Below are 18843 nucleotides of genomic sequence, written 5' to 3'. Positions count from 1 at the left end.
TGTAACATTCTACCACTGAGTTACATCCCTAGTCCCCACTGTCATTTTCTAAGGCTGTTTCCCTTAGGATTATGGCCCCACTCCCTGCATCACCACCACCCTTGGAAAAGTCATTGCGAAGTTCCAGCCCCCAACCTGGGGAGTGTTGTCCTGAGGGACAAGTTGGAATCGTCCCTCTAACACCAGATCCGAGGAAACGCAGCAGCCCACAGACGAACTTGGGAGTGGCTGAGGTAGGTAAGTGGATGCTCTGAACAGGGGACCTCAGTAGCCCTGCTCTCTGCTCCATAGGGAGATTAGAAAACTGGTACAATCTTGGGTTTCCTCGCACCATCACTTAGCCAAAATGTACTGGGCACCTACTGTGTGCCAGGCCCTATCCTATGCAAGGAAGCCACTCCTTGGCCTCCTACCTGCTCAACTGGAGAGAATGAGCCCAGCTTCAACCACCCACTCCTTGGACCTCTGGGGTACTGATTTGATGGAGAGGCCCTGGATTCAATCCCCAGTGCTGCGAAGAATAATAATGAGAAGAAAGAAATAAAGTCATATTGGGGCTGGGGATGTAGCTCAATGGTAAAACATGTACTTAATGTACTCAAGGGACTTGGTTCAATCTTCAGCACCAATAAATAAATAAATAAATAGGTAAATAAATGAAAGAGAAAGCCACACTGTCTAGCCACCCCACAATGTATACATATTTCAAAACAACATGTTATATGCAAGAACTATGAGGTATTTATTTGTTAATTAAAAAATAGTTTGGCCAGGTATGGTGGTACATGCCTGTAATCCTATCTATTGGGGAGTCTGAGTTGGGGCACCCCTGGGTTCAATTCCTAGTGCAGTTCAACATCTCTAGCAATTAGAGAAATGTGAATTAAAATGACACTGAGATTCCATCTCACTCCAGTCAGAATGGCAATTATCAAGAACAAATAACAGGTATTTCACCTACTAGGCCTTGGCCTGAAGTCCCGCATCTACCTTTTGTGGAAATTGCTCATTGGACTAGTGTGACACGAACGAATCAAGGTACCATGGGCGTGTGTGGACGGGATGAGGGGCTACCCTGAGAAGCTCTATGGAAAGCTGGGAGACACAAACAAATGAGCTATGCGCATGGTTGATTTCTGGCTCATGGAAAAGGACTTGATCCCAAAACTGTTTCAAGTACTGGCCCCTTGGTTCCAAGTTCAGAATGGGAGCTACACAAGAAAGCTTCAGATGCCAAACAGCAGTGAACAGGATGGGGCCAGGATGGCAGTGATCCAATAAAAAGGGAACGGCCTCCTGCCCTACTCTGCCTTGAAGAGACAGCAACCTTTCACTCCTACGCTAGTTGCTGCAGGTCCTGTAGCAGGACCTCCACCAGACCCAGGAAGCAAGCCTCAGCAGCTCCCACACACTCAACCATCAAGGGTCTAACTGGAGCAGGAAGGCCTGTGACTCTCTTCAGTGCCTGTGATCACAGGCCTTTGGAGCTCTTTTAATGTCTGAGTTCAACATCTTGGTTCTACCACTTTTTGTTTGTGGAACTAGAATTGTAAAATGGACAGTCTAAATGGGGCCCAGAACCTTCTGGGGAGCCACATGGCCCTCTCTTTGCACAGCACATAAAATTCCTTACGTGAATATATGTAAATTTTTCTTTTGGTCTTCCCCTAGGATTTCTAGAAAATAATAATTATCAAAATGCTTGGTCATCTGGGATAATAAATTCATGGATAATGTTTCTGGATTGTTAAAAAAAATAATACAAATAACAATAAATGTTGGCATTTGCTGGTGGGACTGCAAATTGGTGCAACCATTCTGGAAAGCAGTATGGAGATTCCTCAGAAAACTTGGAATGGAACCACCATTTGACCCTACTATCAAAGTTATCCTACTCCTTGGTATATATCCAAAGGAGTTAAAATCAGCATACTATAGTAATGCAGCCACATCAGTATTACTAGCAGCTCAATTCACTATAGCTAAGCTATGGAACCAATCTAGGTGCCCTTCAATAGATGAGTGGATAAAGAAAATGCTATATATATATATATATATATATATATATATATATATATATATATATATATAATGGAATATTACTCAGCCATAAAGAAGAATGACTTTATGACATTTGCCAGCAAATGGATGGATCTGGAAACTATCATGCTAAGTGAAGTAAGCCAGTCCCACAAAACCAAAGTTTGAATGCTTTCTTTAATAGGTAGACACTAACCCACAATAATGTAGGGGGTGGTTTGAGGGAAGGAATATAAGTGAAATAGATTAGACAATGAGGAATGGAGAGAAGGTGGGGGGACAGGAAGAAAAAAAAAAGACAGTGGAATGAATCTGACATAGTGAATACCACCATCATGTACGACCATAAGAATGGGACTCAAACTAGATATATTCCATGTGTATATAATTATATAAAAATGTATCTACTGTCATATATAACTAAAAAGAACCAATAACAAAATTCCCAGTGCAGGGGGTCAGGAGAGAGTGAAAAAAGAAAGCGGGGCATGGGGTTATGTATCTACAGTTCCAGCTACTGAGGTGGGGAAATGGGATTGTGGTGGGACAATCGCTTGAGCCCAGGAATTCAAAGCCAGAGGGAGCAACATAGCATAACCTCATCTTCAGTAAATGAATAAATATACAAAAATTTTATCTATAGTAGTAATTCAAAGCAAGGGTTCTAGCAGGGTGAATTGTCACATGCTATAATCCTTGAGACTTGGGAAGCTGAGGCAGAAGGATTGCTAATTTGAGGCCTCAGCAAATTAAGGACACCCTCAGCAATTGAGCAAGATCCTGTCTCAAAATAAAAAAAGCTGGGGATAGAGCTCAGTGGTAAAGCACCATTGGGTTCAATCTGCAGTGCAAAATAATAATAAAAACAAAGTTTCTGGCCAGACGGTCTGAGTTCAACATCTTGGTTCTACCACTTTCTGTTTGTCTGTGGTACTAAGGATTGAGCTTGATGGGCCCCTGCCACTGAGCTATATCTCCAGCCCTCTTTTTTTATTTTTTTGAGACAGAGTCTCCCTAAGTTGCCCAGGCTGACCTCCAACTTGTGATCCTCCTGCATCAGCATCCTAAGAAGCTTAGATTATAGAAGGCCACGCGGCTTAGCTCTACCACAGCTTGTGAGCAAATTACTTAATTCTCTGAGCTTCTATTCTCTGGGTTCTGCGAAGAAAAGTGTAAGATAATAGTAATATCTATCTTTTCATCTATAAGATAATAGTAGTATCTATCTTTTAGGGCTGCTTTGACAATGATGATGGTGGTGGTGATACTGATTTTGGTGCTGGGGAGTGAACCCAGGGCCTTGCATGTGCTAAACACTTATTCTACCACTAATCTACACAGCCAGCTGATGCTAAGCACTCCAAAATGTTGACTAAGACAAGAAAACACATATCTACTTGTATTTTTCACCCCCTCTAGATCTCTCACAGTTTCCAGGTTGATCCCTCTGAAGAAACACCTTCCCCTTCACGACCTAATTCCCATTTAGGACTCAACTTAAATACTTTCTCCCAGCAAGTGTCCCTCTTATATAAGGCTGCTGTTTGTTAAAAGCTTTTATAACACCCATTATTCCTTTGTAATGCAGCGCTTATCTTAGTCTACATTGGCTGTGTGTGTATGTTAACCTGACCCCCCCCCCTTTTTTTTGGTCTTGGGAATTGAATCCAGGGACACTTAACTACTTAACCACTGAGCCACAACCCCAGCCCTTTCCATTTTTTGAGACAGGATCTTGCTAAGTTGCTTAGGGCCTCAATAAATTGCTAAGGCTGGCCTTGAACTTACTATCCTCCTACCTCAGACTTCCAAACTGTGGGATTATAGGCTTGCACCATAGCGCCTAGGTCACCCAACTCAGTGTAAACTTCTTTAAGGCAGAGGCTGAGTTTTTTCAGTTATTTGACCTCAACCCCTCTCCTCTGCCTAGCACTCAGCAGCTCACACTAGCCCCAGGCATCCCTTAACTACATCATATCTCCTCCAACTCCTGGAACCAAGCGCCTGAACCCTCTGTGGCTGTGCTGTCCTCTCTTACCTTCAGCTACCATTTTGACACCCCACCACCAAAGTGCCTTCTAGCTGGACCTCAGAACCCCTTTTTGGTGTCCCTACCCAGTGGTGCCAAGAAGCCTGCACTGGCCTGCCCCACCCTGCAACATGGTCTAGGTGTCTTGTGGAGCGGCTGTCTTGTCTCTGCCTTGGTTTGCCTCAGCTAAGACAGCTTTCCCAACAGGATCTCAGGGCCAATTTTGCTTCCAGCGCAGTATGGCTTCTGCCCATGTGTGTGTGATCTCCCATAAGGACACCGTCTTCCTGGAAGACTGTCTTATATTCAAGTTCTCCTCAGGACCAAAGACAAGGGCATCTTCTTCCATTTCTATGTGTACAAGTCTCCCAGGTGACAGCTTCCTGCATACTTGGCCTGAGGGCCACACATGGCTCTGATTCATTTGCTGAAGGAACAGAACATAAAGTCCTTGGGGAAGGTGGGCACTGCCTGGGTCTCCATGGGGCTCTCAAGAGCAAGGCTAGTATTGCCTGGGAGCCTGTATCACCCTGAAGGGACCACCCAGCTCATCCACTAATTCTCCCTAGTGTTGAGACTGGGGTGGATTCAGCAGAGAAAGGAGAATAGAGGTTAGTGGCTCAGACAGTATGGAAGAAACAGAGCTGGGACCCAGCTGGAGTGTCCTGTGGACTACACTGTTGTGACAGTGTCTGTGCTTTCTATATTGTCCTTGTGCATTTCCACCCTGAAGTTTCTGGGAAAGGCCAAGCCATCTCTATTATGCTAAGTGGTTTAAGCAAGGCAGAGGGTTGGGGTTAAGGGCTCAGGTGCTCCAGGAGGCAGGATATCCCCTGGGGGCCAGTGTGATTGGAATTAAAAGGATGGAGTTAAGGGGTGGGGGGTAAGAACCCTGAGCCTGTCTTGAAAGCCTGCTCCCCAGTGGCTGCCCCACACCCAGCTCTCCTCAAGCTCTCTTTGCAGAATGAGTGGGGCATCTGTAAGAATGCTTGCATGTGTGACCCTTAAACACCCTCACTTCCTGGAAGAAGTTTTACAGACTTTCCTAATCTGCAGGGGAACAGTGTCAACCACATGAAAATTCTTTCAATAACAAGGGACCTCTTTTAGAAGCAGAGATGTTTTCTCCTGAGGCGCTGCAGGAATGGGTGTGTGGGGACGGGGGTCACTTCTGTGACAGGGACAGTCTGCAGCCATAAGGCTGAAAGGCTTCATTCTCAAGGCCCCAGGTAACGTCAGAAACCAGGGGGTTATAGCCTAAGGGAATCATCCTGCACATCCTCCCCACCCCCAGCAAGAGTAGGAGGATGGCGCTGCAGTGATGGCAAGGCTGGCTGCTTCCTGGTGCGGGGAAGTCGCTGCAGTGATGGGGGAGCGTCGCTTGGGGTGAGTGGTCACTGAAGTGACCACAGCTGCTAAAGGTACCTGCAGAAATGGGGGAGGATTTCTGCAATAATTAAAGAGCATTTTGCAGAAGAAAGGGGTGGCTTTAGAGGGGAAGAGTCCTACGGTGATGGGGCGCTGGGGTTCGCTGCAGTGAGAAGGGAGGGTCACTGCAGTGATGGGAAGCCTACTCAGGGCGGGGTGTGGGTGGGCAGGGTAGGGTGATAATGGGATGGCTGGGGTCGCTACAGGGGTGGGGGCTGCAGACTGAGCGGCTCTGCCGCGCTCGCAGGCTGCCTCACTTCCCCAAGGATTGAAGGGGTGGGGCCTCTGAGGCCTCGGTCCCTCACTGATGGGGGCTGTGCGGCAGCGGGTACGCGGGCCCCGCACTGCGGTGCATTGCCTGGCTCCCGCCGCCGGGGCTGGAGCTGAGGCAGTACCGCGCCCGCAGGAGGGGGAGCGAGGCCCAGTCGCAGCGGCGGGCGGGGCCGAGGCGGGCGAGTGGGGCGGCCTCTGGGAGCGGGGGCGGGACCACCACCAGCACTGCCCGCGCCCCAGCTAGGATCACAGCGACCGCCGCCGGAGTCCCGAGCCGGCTTTCCGAAGGTGCCGGAACTCACTGCGAACCTGAACTCAGAGGCTGCACAACCCACCCTTTTCGGATCGCGAAGCCCAGAACTCCGCGGAGGAGCCACGGTGAGATTGGGACTGCCCGTAGGGAGGGGGACCGATCCTAAGTCTCAGCCCCCAGCATCCTCTGTGGAAAACGCGGCGACTGCAGCAGCTCCCCACTCCCAGATCAGCTCTGCCAGGGTGGGGAGAGGTGCATTGGATGGATCGCACAGACTCCCCCTGCTCCGACGCCTTTCTCGGTCTGGCCTCCCAAAAGACCCCTTCTTTTCGCTTCCCTGTCTCATTCTTTTTACCCCAAACCCTCCATTCAGGTCTGCAGCCCTTCGCTGCAGATAAGGTACAGGAGAGACTGCAGCCTTTTCGACTCCCCATCCTCTCCTGTCCCTTGCTGGGCTGGGGGCACCCGGGAGGATGCTGGCCCTTTAAACCTTTGATCCCCACCCCGAACATCTTCCATCTCCACCCCGCGCCACTTCCGACAGCTGGCAGCTACGGGGAGCCCCGGGGGGCCCGCAGGTACGGGGGCGGTAGTGAGGCCCCAGCGGATGATGGAACAGCTGTGACAACCCCCTACCCCCACCCCCAGAGGAGCCAGCGGCGGGACTGTAGGGCGCCGGGAGTGCCGGTTAATCATTAACCCTCCGCTCCCCGGGACCCCGTGCTGCCCCGAGCTGCGCTCCGCCCGACTTCCCAGGTAACGGGCAAAGCTGTCCAGGTTGCCATCCCTGCACCTCCCTTTCTTATCTTCCCGGCCACCTGTCAGCCCGGGAAAAGCCGCGCGGCTCAGCCTTGTGCCCCTTGCAGGCACTCGTCCTAGTGCCTGAGTTCGGCTCTGGAGACTGGCTTTCAGGAGCTCCGGGCGCGGCACACGGGACTTGCGCTGCACACCGGCTTCACGATACCCCGCTCTCTCAGGGCCGACCGGTGGGCACCATGCCCGGCCTCTACTGCCCCTCCAGCTGGACGCCGCTACCCCTCACCGACTCCTGGGTCCGGGCCTGCGCCAACGGACCCTGCCTCAGCCTGCGGGCTCGGCTCACCTACCACAACCCGCAGCCGCAGCCAGTGGACGGTGAGGCCGGGCGCGGGCGCGGGGAGGTGGGAGTGGGTGCTGGGCGGGGTCCGACGCCGCCTCCTGCCCTCCCCTCCCGGCAGGCGTGTTCGTGTACCCGCTGGCGGAGGCCGAAGTAGTATCAGGCTTCGAGGCCGAGGCGGCCGGACAGCGCGTCTCCTTCCAGCTGCAGAGCCGGCGCCGTTTGCAGGCTGCCTGCTGCCGCGCGCTGGGCCCAGGGTTGGGGACCTCCACGCCCCGCCGCTGCGCGCAGGGTGAGTCCCGGGCGCCTGCAGCCCGAACTCCTGAACACCAGAGGAAGCTCAGGTTCCTGCTCTCGCTCAGTCTCCCGCCCCTCCCCCACCTTCCTCCAGGCGCTTTTTTGTTGTTTTTTCATTCATTGATTCATCCCTTTATCCAACAGTCGTGGACTGGGCACCTGATCTTCTCCAAGTGCTCTGGGAATGTGGCCCAGACCTGGGAGACAGACACAACAGGCGGCACAAAGCTGGCTGAGACACCACACGTCCTTACTACCCAGGTGGCCATAGGCTCTCCAGGGTGTGGCAGAAGAAGCAGACCCGCCCCCAGCTGACCCCCACAGCCGCTCATCTTTTAGATTACACACCTTCTCTGCCAGGGCGGTGTAAACCAGTCAGCTCCTAGATCAAGTGCAAACTTCTCTGCCCAGTAGCCTAGATCCTCATTCACTACATTCTGTTCCTCTTGCCGCGCTCCTATACTAGGTACCACAGGCACTGGCCTTACTGACAAGTCCTTTTACACCTCACTGTTCTATCTTCCCATCTTCTAATGAGCACATTTGTACTTGTCCTTTAAGATCCACTCAATCGTCACTCTTGAGGAAACCTGCCCTTACTTCACAAATAATTAATTGCACTCTTCCCTTCCCCCCCAGTCTTCCTCCCTTCCTCCCACCTCATTATAGCACTTATTAGGGGGAGTAATTGTCACAGGCTTGCATGTCTTGTCTCCCCCTTTGAAGAATTATCTCCTGAGTTTAGGACTGTGTTTTGGCCATCTCCGAGTCCCAGTATATCACACAGAACCTGGCATAAAGGGGCTCAGTGAGTTCTATGGGAGGAGATGGGAGTCCAGCTCCAGGCTAGGTTCTGTGGTTTGCATGTCATTCTTTCCTTTGTTCATTCATATATTCATTTGACCCTGCCCATGGGATTCACCATCTAGATAAGAAGAGAGAATCCAGTGGTGTTCAGAGTTGGCATAAGCCCTGCAGATAGTTAAAGGCAAGAGTGAGTTCTGGGTTCAGGCCCCAGGAATGTTCCAGAAGGAAGAAGAGCCAGCATTTGACTGAAAGAAGGTTAGGGCTTGGTGGAGTGGAGAGTAGAGGCAATAGTATAAACAAAGGTTTGTAAGTAGGTTATACAGGGAATGGTGATACGATGCCTCAGGTTTGTAGTGATTTACAGTTTACAAAGCCCAGGCACTAGTATCACCTTATTCGAATCTGGGAGAGGTATGTAAAATGTACATTGTTCCTGTCCCCCTTTTATGGGTGATGAAAATGGTAGCAATGGCTACTTACTTGTATGTTGGGTGCTTTGCATACATTATCTCATTTATTCCTCACCACAGTCTTCGAGAGATAGTTATTATGACCCCCATTTTATGTTTTTTTTTTTTTTTTGACCCCCATTTTATGGATGAAAACACTGAGGCTCCTAAGATGGTTGTTAGAGAACACAATTAGAAATCACAGACTGAGACTCCAAACCCAAATGTTGTACTCTCTCCACTGTATTAGGTCTCTTTTTCTTCACTTATTCAGCAAGTATTTCTCAAAAGAATGAATATTTATTATTGTGGGGAAGTGAAGTAAAGTAGGGCTATAAAGGTGGACGGGGGCAGACTGTGTAGGTGGTATAAGCGTCCAGCAGCAGTGGTGACTACCCCAACAGTCCTCAAATGAACCTACCATCTAAATAAAACATGTGCTCAGCATGCAAATGCGGTTTATTTCCTCTAGTCTGATTCCAAGCAGATTGCTGTCTTTAAGCTCCTCTCTGGGGGGAAAAGTCTGGAATTATTTTAATGGGCATGAGGAGTCCCTGATGGTTCATTAGCAGGGGATTTGTGGGTCCTAGATGTAAGGAAAGTGTTGGTCCACAAGGGAGAGTCCTTTAGAAAGATGGTATCCAAAGGCTGAATGGGAAGGAGCAGGCAGGGCAAGAGAGGCAGATGGTATAGTTCCCCCAGGACCTTGAGAATGGATATCCCTCTTTCTCATCAGTCCTCCTTTAGCAGTGAGGTCATTGCTCCCTTGCATGATGACAGCTAGATCCCTCCATGCCCAAACTGCCTTTGCTATCACTGTTCATCTCACGTGTCCATCCTGCATCACTAACGCATTAACACAATCTCCTGTCAACTGTACAAAGTCCACTTTGCCCAGACTCCCTGACTCATTGCCAATCCCACCTCTATTTTCTCCCATTCCCTTCGCTTCCAGCCCCCTCTGATCCCTTTTCTCACTCATCATAGGTCATCTTGTCTTGGATCTGGCCCAGGCCCGGTCCACGTTGGTGCTGCCCACGGGCCTTATCGCTGCAGCTGGCACCATGACAGTGACCCTGTGCAGCAGCCGGGAGCTGCCCTCCAGGCCTGATGGGGTACTGCGTGTGGCTCTGCCCACTGTGCTCACCCCGCTGGCCCCACCAGGCCCACCAGGGCCCCCCAGGCCTCCGGGGCTCTGTGACGACAGGTTGGGCCTATGGTGATTCTCTTCGTCCCTCCCTCGGCTTCTCTGGGTCTAGTGCGGGTGAGGGGTCTCAACACGATGCCCCGGGAGATGGATAGGGTGAAGAAGGGTGGGGGCAATCAGTCAGAGGGGCTAGGGGCCTTCATGGTGGCCCAGTGACCCTCCTCATGCTCCCTTCCAGCCCCACGAGCTGCTTCGGGGCAGGCAGCCCTGAGGAGGAAGGGCTGGCCTGGGAGGAGCCACCTGCCCCTCCAGACGTGTTTTCAGGCCCTGCCCGCTGTCCTGCCCCATATACTTTCTCCTTCGAGATGCTGGTGACTGGGCCATGCCTGCTGGCAGGTGGGTGCATCTGACCTGGCCTGACCCATCCATCCCCCTGTAGAAGACTAGGAAATAATTCAAGGCTTAGGGATGGGAGGAACAGAGGACAAAAAGAAGACAGGGACCTAAGCCTTAGGAACCTTCAGTCTGACGGTAGCGCATCCCCTGGCCACTTCTACCCAACCTAGTTTTATCAATGTAGTTTATTTATATCCAACTCCACTCACCAATGGCAAGAGAGAGATTTACTATGGGACCAGTCTCAGTGCTGAAGTAGATTTTCTTTGTGCAAGAGATGGAGAACAATGCAAATTGGCTGGTGTATAATCCTTTCATTAGCTGGGAACAGACCTGAGAACACATGTCCCAGCCCATGGAAATAGATTCTCCCTTGTCCATCAGACCCTATAGATCAGTTTCCAAGAGCTGAACTGGACCAGCCATAGTCCCAGCCCACAGCAACTGTCATCAGAGAAGGAGATATCTGTGACCTTAACACTGGTTTGGGGTGAGATGGTCATCATTCCTCCCTGCCTTTCTGTCCCTCAGGCCTGGACAGCCCCTCTCATGCCCTGCGGGCAGATGCCCCCCCTCATGCCAGCTCTGCAGCCACCATCTGTGTTACACTGGCAGAGGGTCACCTATGTGACCGGCCCTTGGAGATCCTGCTATACCCCAGTGGTGAGAGACACAGACCCACAGTGGGCCAGCCCTGACCTCCTTAGGAATAACCTAAGCAGTTTTCAAGTATAAATTTCTGGGCCCCAGGCAGATGGACTGAATCATCTCAGTGAGGGTGGTGCAGGGAGGCTGGACCTGCAGGGTCCTCTTAAGACAAGAGGACCACGGGCAGGGACTTTCCTGACAGAGTTATATCCCTTCTTCTCAGAGCCCCATCAACCACACTTGATACTGGAGGCTGGCAGCCTGAGTGCATCAGAATATGAGGCCCAGGTGAGGGCCCGCAGGGATTTCCAGAGGCTGCAGCGAAGGGACAGTGATGGGGACCGGCAGGTATGGCTTCAGGCCTTCACGCTAACTGCACATATGCATGACGAGCAGGCAAGCAGTTGCACCTCGGGAAGGGTGGGGCCTCTTTTTGTCTCAGTCCAGCCCACTATGGGACAGATGAGTATCATCACAGGAGGACCCACATAAGTCTCTCTAGGATATGTCTCAGAGGATGGAGGCCACGTCTGACATAGGCATAGTTCAGCCACCTGCCTTTTCCCCTGACTTTATTCAGATCACTACAAAAAGGCACCCTCTCTAAGTGAATCAGATAGAAACAGGGCCAAGTCCCACTGCCTACCTTGGATAGATCTGCACTAAAACCTGGCCCAGTTTGATTTGGGGCTCCTGCGCTTAGGTGTGGTTCCTGCAGCGACGTTTCCACAAGGACATCTTGCTGAACCCTGTGCTGGTACTGAGTTTCTGCCCGGATCTGAGCTCCAGGCCTGGACACCTGGGCACAGCTACCAGGGAGCTTCTCTTTCTGTTGGATGGCAGCAGCGCAGCACACAAGGCTTGTGGGGATTGTGCAGCAGCCCTGGGCTTGGGTGGGGCAGCAGTCTGAGGTGGGCTGGAGGCAGGCTCTCAATGCTGGGAGTTGCCTTGTTGCTTAAAACATCAACTTCAGAAAAGAACCTGACAGAAACTCCTTAGAGATAGATCCCTTAGAGAGTGATCCTTTCCCAACTGTCCTCCTCCCCGGCCCCAGTCTCTCTTTCTCTTATACAAATATTTGTCTCTTCTGGATTTGAAGAGCTTCTCTCCTGTACAGTCACATTGAGACCTGATCATAGAGACCCAGGTTTCACACATGCCTGCAGAGTCCCATATATAAATGTGTCTCACATACATTCAGAGGCGGCCTCACACTCCCAAGGCCCCACAGTCTCACACACTCAGGCCTCTCCTAGGTGACTTCATCCAGACCTCATTTTAATCATGGCCTGGAGAAGGCAAGCATTTTGGAGTTCCTTGTTCTCTGCCAGTGCCTATAGGACCTGCCTCATGCTGCCCTCTCTGGCCTTCTCCAGGATGCTATTGTTTTGGCTGTGAAGTCCCTCCCAACTCAGACACTTGTCAACCTGGCCATGTTTGGGACTTCGGTGCAGCCACTCTTCCCAGAGAGCCGGTCTTGCAGCGATGTGAGTGTGGTCCAGGGATTTGGGGCCCTTACAGAGATGTTTCAGGCCAACCCAGCCCAGACTTGCCTTCTCCCTCCAGGACACTGTGCAGCTGATCTGTGAGAGCATTGAGACCCTGCAGGCTGGGAGTGGTCCCCCAGATATACTGGCTGCACTGGACTGGGCCTTGGGGCAGCCCCAGCAGAAGGCCCATCCTCGCCAGCTGTTCCTGCTCACTGCTGCCTCGCCCATGGCTGTCACTACTCACCAAACCCTGGAGCTCATGAGGTGGCACAGAGGGGCAGCCAGGTATGGAGTGGGCAGAGCCAGGTGCCTAAGATTGATCCCTCTCCCCCAAAAGCTCCTGAAGGTCATAGCTGCTCCCCTTCCCTGTCAGGTGCTTCTCCTTTGGGCTGGGGCCTGATTGCCACCAGCTGCTCCAGGGTCTGTCTGCCCTCAGCAGAGGCCAGGCCTACTTCCTGAGGCCTGGAGAGAGGCTGCAGCCCATGGTGAGTCTGAGCCTGGATCCTATTCTATATTTTTAGAAATTCTCCCAAATTATACATCAAATCTGAAATAGAACCTAGTCAGGCCATGGGGTCTCTTGGTACCCTCACTAGGACTTCTCCCTACTCTAAACCTTCCTCTCCTTGAGGAGATGCCAGCCAGGAGAAGAACTGTTGGTACTGCTGTGGGATGCTGTGGAAGACGAAAGATATGCGGATACAGCATCTGACTATCCCCCAAATCTTACTCAGTTTTGTTTTGCGTCTGAGCCTTATCCTCATGAAGTCTTGATTCATCCATGTGGCAAAGCTCAGGCCAGGAGAAAGATCAAGCCCCCAGGACTAAGCTCTCAGTTCCCTTGCTTGCTTCTACCCCATTACTTCTCCTGACCCCAGACTAACTCTGTTCTCCATCAGCCCAGAGTTAGACAAAGGGCAGCTGGGGAAAGGCAGCCTGCCTGAACTGTCTGTATGTGACACTCCTTTCTGATTTCCTCCCTCTGGTCCCTCCCCACAGCTGGTGCAGGCTCTGCGGAAGGCACTGGAGCCTGCTTTGAGTGACATTTCTGTGGACTGGTTTGTGCCTGATGCCGTGGAGGCTCTCCTGACTCCCAGGGAAATCCCAGCACTCTACCCTGGGGACCAGCTGCTTGGTTACTGCTCACTCTTCAGGGTGGATGGCTTCCGGCCCCACCCTCCAGGGGTAGGCCTGGGCTAGGTGTGATAGATAGACCTGGGTGGCTGAAGTCCCTGCATCTCTTCAAATTCCTTATTCCTTTTCCTATCTCTCTCTCTGCCAAGCTCCCCTACTGTTCCCTAGGGCCCCAAAGAGATCACATTGGGATCTCCAAGGTAACTACATCTTGCCCCCCTCATGAGGTCTTCCACTGCCTTATAAAATGTTGCCCTTAGTTTTCACCAGAAGTCATTGAAACACATAGCCACCAAAAAACTCCAGCATTTTTTAAAAATTTTTAATATTTATTTATTTTTTTAGTTCTTGGCGGACACAACATCTTTGTTTGTATGTGGTGCTGAGGATCGAACCCGGGCTGCATGCATGACAGGCAAGCGCGCTACCGCTTGAGCCACATCCCCAGCCCCAAAACTCCAGCATTTGCTGTGAGGTTTATGTTAAAACTTGCTCATTACTTCAAACAGTGCCTTACAGAAAGCACCATTTGGGAGCTGGGATGTAGCTCAGTGACAGAGTGCTTGCCTAGCATGCATGAGGTCCTGGGTTTGATGCCCAGCACCACAAAAATAAAATAAAACCCACATCTAAACACTCAGTGACAGATGAGCTTAGTGTAGGTGCAATCTCAAATCCCAGCTCTGCCACTGGCTAGCCACTTGATTTGGGCAAGTCACTTAACTTCTTTGTGCCCATTTCGTCCTATGTAAATTAAGTTTTTCATAGGTACAATGCCCTTAGCATGATACTTAAAACATAATAGGAATGTGAGGAAAAGTAGGTTCTTTTTTTTTTTTTTTACAAAAAAAAAAAAAAAAAAAAAACCTGTCTCTTTCTTTAAAACTAAACATGCTTCCTCCTTTTTTGACTGAGAGTTATATTATGGTTTTTGTTGTTGTACCAGAATTGAACCCTCAGGGGTACTTAACCACTGAACCACATCCCCAACCCTTTTTTATTTTTTTGAGACAGGGTTTGCTAAGTTGCTTAGGGCTTCACTAGGTTGCTGAAGCTTGCTCTGAACTTGAAATCTTTCTGTCTCAACCTCCCAAGTCACTGGAATTACAGGTGTGTGCTTCTATGCCCAACTACAGTTTGCTTTTTTGCCTGGCTGCCAGGAAGCTCAAGACAAACCTGAAGTTCAACTCCACAGCAGCTCTATTAATCCTTATGGTTAACATGTTTCCTTCTTCCTTAGTACTGGGTTTTTATTTCTTGCTGTGAACCATCTTAAAATCCCACTTGGAAAGAGATAGTATATAGCTACAATCAATTTTTTTCCTCAATGCTATTCTCCATAGGGCCAAGATCCTGGCTGGCAGAGCTTGGGTGGTTCTGTGTTCCCATCCCCAGAGGAGGCACCATCTGTTGCCAGCCCTGGCACTGAGCCCACTGGCACCTCAGAGCCACTGGAAACACGCACTGTGTCGGCAGAGCTGTCCAGTCCATGGGCTGCTGGGGACTCAGATCAGAGTGAGTACTCTAGTGTATGTGTATGGCTGTGTAAGAGAGGACAATGGGAAAGGTCAGGGCTAGGGCCCATTCTCCTGCCTCCAGCAGGTACTGATGCTCTGACAGACCCAGTCACAGATCCTGGACCCAATCCGTCCAATGACACAGCCATATGGCGCCGCATCTTCCAGTCTTCATACATCCGGGAACAGTATGTGCTTACCCACTGCTCTGCCAGCCCTGAGCCAGGCCAGGGTTCCACAGGCAGCAGTGAGTCTCCTGGCTCCCAGGGCCCTGGCTCCCCCGAGGGCTATTTTCCCTTGGATCCTCCCTCTCAGCAGGGCTGCCGCAGCCTGGCCTGGGGAGAATCTACAGGCTCCCGTTCCTGCCCCCTGCCTGCACCACCACAGTCTCCATTCAAGGTGAGATCCAGCCCACATTCAACCATCATGTATCCAGCATTTATTTACCACCTGTTGTGTGCCAGACATTATGCAATGTTTATCAAGTCTAGATAGATAAATGGCTAAATTTATAATGACGATACCATGCAATAATCAGTGATGAATATAGGGGCTCCAAATCAGGATGGCTAATTCTGTCAGAGGGAGTCAGGAAAGTAAAAGCCATGTCTGGAATAAGTAGAAGAAGTTAACTAGGCAAAGAAGGGGACATAAACAAAAACAGAGAAGCAACAACCTGAAGTGGGCAATAGGGAGTAGAGTGAGATGACAAGGGGCATGTAGCCCACCATGTATTTTTGAAGGCTGGGGATTCTGCAGCCCCTGACCAGTGGCCCCACATCTCTCATGCAGCCAGGAGCCCTGAGTGCTGAGGTACTGGGCCGTAGGCATAGAGCAGCTCTGGCTGGCAGAAGTCTCTCATCTCCACCAGGCCGGGCAAACCCAGTCCCTTGTCGACCCCGGCAACCTTCTCTGGGTGCAGTACCAGATGTGCCAGGCCCTGAGTCAGGCCAACAGCTTGGGCAGGGCCTGGACGATTCAGGTAAGGGCTGGAAATGGAGCTGGGTTCTCTAATATCAAGGAGGCTTGGGGAGGGCTGGGGATGTGGCTCAAGTGGTAGCCCGCTCGTTTGGCATGCCTGTGGCCCGGGTTCGATCCTCAGCACCACATACAAAGATGTTGTGTCCACTGAAAAAAACTAAAAAATAAATATTATAAAAAATAAAAATTAAAAAAAAAAAAGGAGGCTTGGGGACATGGAGCCCAGGGCACTACACTGCCAATGTCCCTGCCATCTTTTCTCCCTAGGAAACCTGCTCTCCCCAGCCCCCATGGACTGGGACATGTTGATGGAACCACCCTTCTTGTTCACAGCTGTGCCCCCAAATAGGGAACCAACCCCTCCAGCAGTACCAGTGCCTCCCCAGGCTCCACGTTGCCATGTGGTGATCCGGGGCCTGTATGGGGAGCAACCAATGTGCTGGGAGGTGGGTGTTGGGCTGGAGACACTGTGGGGACCTGGGGATGCCTCAAAGCCTCCATCAACTGCTGTAAGAGAAGCTGCTTGGGACCAAGCACTTCACCGACTGACAGCAGCCTCAGTGGTCCGAGACAATGAACAGCTAGCGCTCCGAGGAGCTGAGACCACAGCTGACCGGGGTGAGTTGCTAGTGGCCCAGTTGGAGCCCAAGGGCATGGGACAGAAAGCAGCAGAGGTATGTCTGTTAGATCACTCTTTTCCTCACTTTGTTCATAAAGGATTCAGGTGGCTTGAGATTAGAAATCAAGCAGGACAATGGGAAAAAATGAAAATAATGGGAGCCAAGAATTAGGTTATATTAACGATGTATACCATGAAGTTATATATCCATAAAAGCATGGGACCCAAGCCTGATAAGCTTCCTAGCTGCCAATACAGAGGAAAATATGATTTTGTAATAATTATCAGTGCCTGCAACACAAAAACAAATCTTTGTCATTCTGAAAATGACTATTACAATTAGTTAAAATTCTAGTTCCTTGATTGCACCAGCCACACTTGAAGTGCTTGGAAGTCACATGTGACGAGTGGCTACCATATTGGATAGTGCAGACAGAAAATTTCCATTCCCTCAGAAAAGTTCTTTTGGACACTGCGAAATGAGTGGAGGAAAGAGTAAAGGCAATGTTCCTTTGGTGGTGTCTAGACTGTTGAATTTCTGGGCAGCTAGGGGTTCCTAGCTCTGCTTGTCATAGCTGGTTCTAGGCCTGAGAAGGGCACTTTACTACTCTGTTTAAAAGTAGACAAAGGGAGAAGATGTGGGGAACATGGTTTTTTCTATGTAGCCCTCTGTAGAGGGTGGGAATTCAGCATGCTGCTCCTTGGATTCCAGGCCACGCCCGGAGGTCCTGGCTTCGAGCCCTTCAGACAAGCAAGGTCAGCTGTGCTCCCTCCTGCTTCACCTGCCCAGTAGCTGTGGATGCTACTACTAGGGAGGTCCTGCCCGGAGTCCTGCAGGTGCGGAGCTCAGGTAGGAGTCCTCCCTTGGTGATCTCTTAGGTACAGTTCTCACCTAACTACCTGTGCAGACAAACCTGACTCCTGTCTCCTATGCCCCTGCAGAATCGGCTGAACCCCCAGGCACTTATATCTCTCAGGGCCATCTAGATGCAACTTCTCTGCCCACTGCAGCTCACCCTAAAGGTATAGCCCAAATGTGGGGAAAAGGTAGCTCAAGGCTGAGGGACTACCAGTTGACACTGGCTGGCCCCACCACAAGAATTCAGGGAGGCTCTCTGGTAGGCACCTGGGACCTGGAACGAAATGACAACTCCAAGTCAGCTTTGGGGGAGCCAACAACTCCCACTGGAGGTCCTTACCACCTGCCCTACCAGCCTTCCTCGAGGCTCAGTCTGGGCCGCCGACGGAGACTCTGTAGTCCCAAGGCTGGCCAGGCCAATGGAAGCAACAGTGGAGGCAGCGACCACGACTACCTGCCCTTGGTGAGGACTCGGGAGGTGGAGGGCAGTGTCACCAGAGTTAGAGTGATGTCTCAGCTCACTTCTCCCCCCACCTCCTCTCTCCTCAGGTGCGGCTACAAGAAGCACCAGGCTCCTTCCGTCTGGATGCACCCTTCTGTGCTGCTGTGCATATTCCCCAGGAGCGCCTGTGTCGTGTTTCACCCTTTGCTGCACACCGTGCCAGCCTCAGCCCCACCTCTGCCTCATCTCCCTGGGCACTTCTGGGCCCTAGTGTTGGCCAGGGTGACAGTGCCACAGCCTCTTGTAGCCCGTCCCCCAGCTCAGGCTCAGAGGGTCCAGGCCAGGCAGACAGTGGGCGGGGTTCAGATACCGAGGCTTCGGAAGGGGCGGAAGGGATAGGAGGCTCAGATCTTCGGGATCGCACCTGGGCCACAGCTGTGGCACTTGCGTGGCTGGAGCACCGCTGCGCGGCTGCCTTCAGTGAATGGGAACTGACAGCAGCCAAGGCAGATTGCTGGCTGCGGGCCCAGCACCTGCCTGATGGTCTTGACCTGGCCGCCCTCAAGGCTGCAGCCAGGGGACTCTTCCTGCTGCTACGCCACTGGGACCAGAACCTGCAGCTGCACCTGCTGTGCTACAGCCCAGCAAATGTGTGAGGGCCGCCCTTCACTGGGACTGGTGTCCCCAACATACTCAATTCACTGCCGCCCAGGCCGGCTGCTCGGTGCTGGGAAGAGGTAGGCTGGTGTCAGCCTGTCCTCCACTGCGTCTCATTCCCTCCCTAGAAATCCTCTTACCCTCACAAAAAGTGCCTGCCAGTGCTCTCTCCTCCTCCCACCCTGTGCCCCTTCCTCTGTGTAGCACAGGGGAAGGAGAGAGAGCCACAGTCCCCAAATCCTATGCAATAAAGTGCCTCTTAGGACTGCCTGAGTAAGCTC

At 51.4% G+C, this 18843-nt stretch overlaps 1 protein-coding gene and 1 pseudogene across 1 annotated transcript; both read left to right on the top strand.

Annotated features, from left to right (window-relative positions):
- The first annotated feature begins 733 nt into the window (after window positions 1–733).
- Window positions 734–1471, top strand: LOC124105420 (large ribosomal subunit protein bL17m-like; annotated as a pseudogene).
- Window positions 1472–5987: 4516 nt separating this feature from the next.
- On the top strand, window positions 5988–18830 carry Vwa5b2 (von Willebrand factor A domain containing 5B2). Its single transcript, XM_058585051.1, has 18 exons — window positions 5988–7157; window positions 7241–7411; window positions 9660–9879; window positions 10058–10215; window positions 10747–10878; window positions 11087–11211; window positions 11567–11722; window positions 12240–12350; window positions 12430–12638; window positions 12727–12838; window positions 13353–13538; window positions 14831–15002; window positions 15090–15403; window positions 15797–15986; window positions 16253–16603; window positions 17317–17454; window positions 17547–17926; window positions 18013–18830. The coding sequence occupies exons 1-18, from the start codon at window positions 7019–7021 to the stop codon at window positions 18559–18561; spliced, it is 3813 nt and encodes a 1270-aa protein (XP_058441034.1). The 5' UTR covers window positions 5988–7018; the 3' UTR covers window positions 18562–18830.
- Window positions 18831–18843: the final 13 nt, after the last annotated feature.

Source organism: Marmota monax, unplaced genomic scaffold (genome assembly GCF_021218885.2).
Source record: "Marmota monax isolate L192 unplaced genomic scaffold, Marmota_monax_Labrador192_F-V1.1 WCK01_AAM20220418_F8-fsc00100, whole genome shotgun sequence".
NCBI lineage: Eukaryota > Metazoa > Chordata > Mammalia > Rodentia > Sciuridae > Marmota > Marmota monax.
The sequence above is the reverse complement of the archived record's forward strand: the minus strand, read 5'-3'. Positions and strand labels throughout refer to the sequence as shown.

Coding starts and splice junctions, on each gene's coding strand:
- Vwa5b2 (XM_058585051.1), top strand. CDS start 7,019: ATGCCCGGCCTCTACTGCCCCTCCAGCTGGACGCCGCTACCCCTCACC. Junction 11,723..12,239: donor GCAGCAGCGCAGCACACAAG/GCTTGTGGGGAT, acceptor GGCCTTCTCCAG/GATGCTATTGTTTTGGCTGT. Junction 15,404..15,796: donor CACCACAGTCTCCATTCAAG/GTGAGATCCAGC, acceptor TCTCTCATGCAG/CCAGGAGCCCTGAGTGCTGA.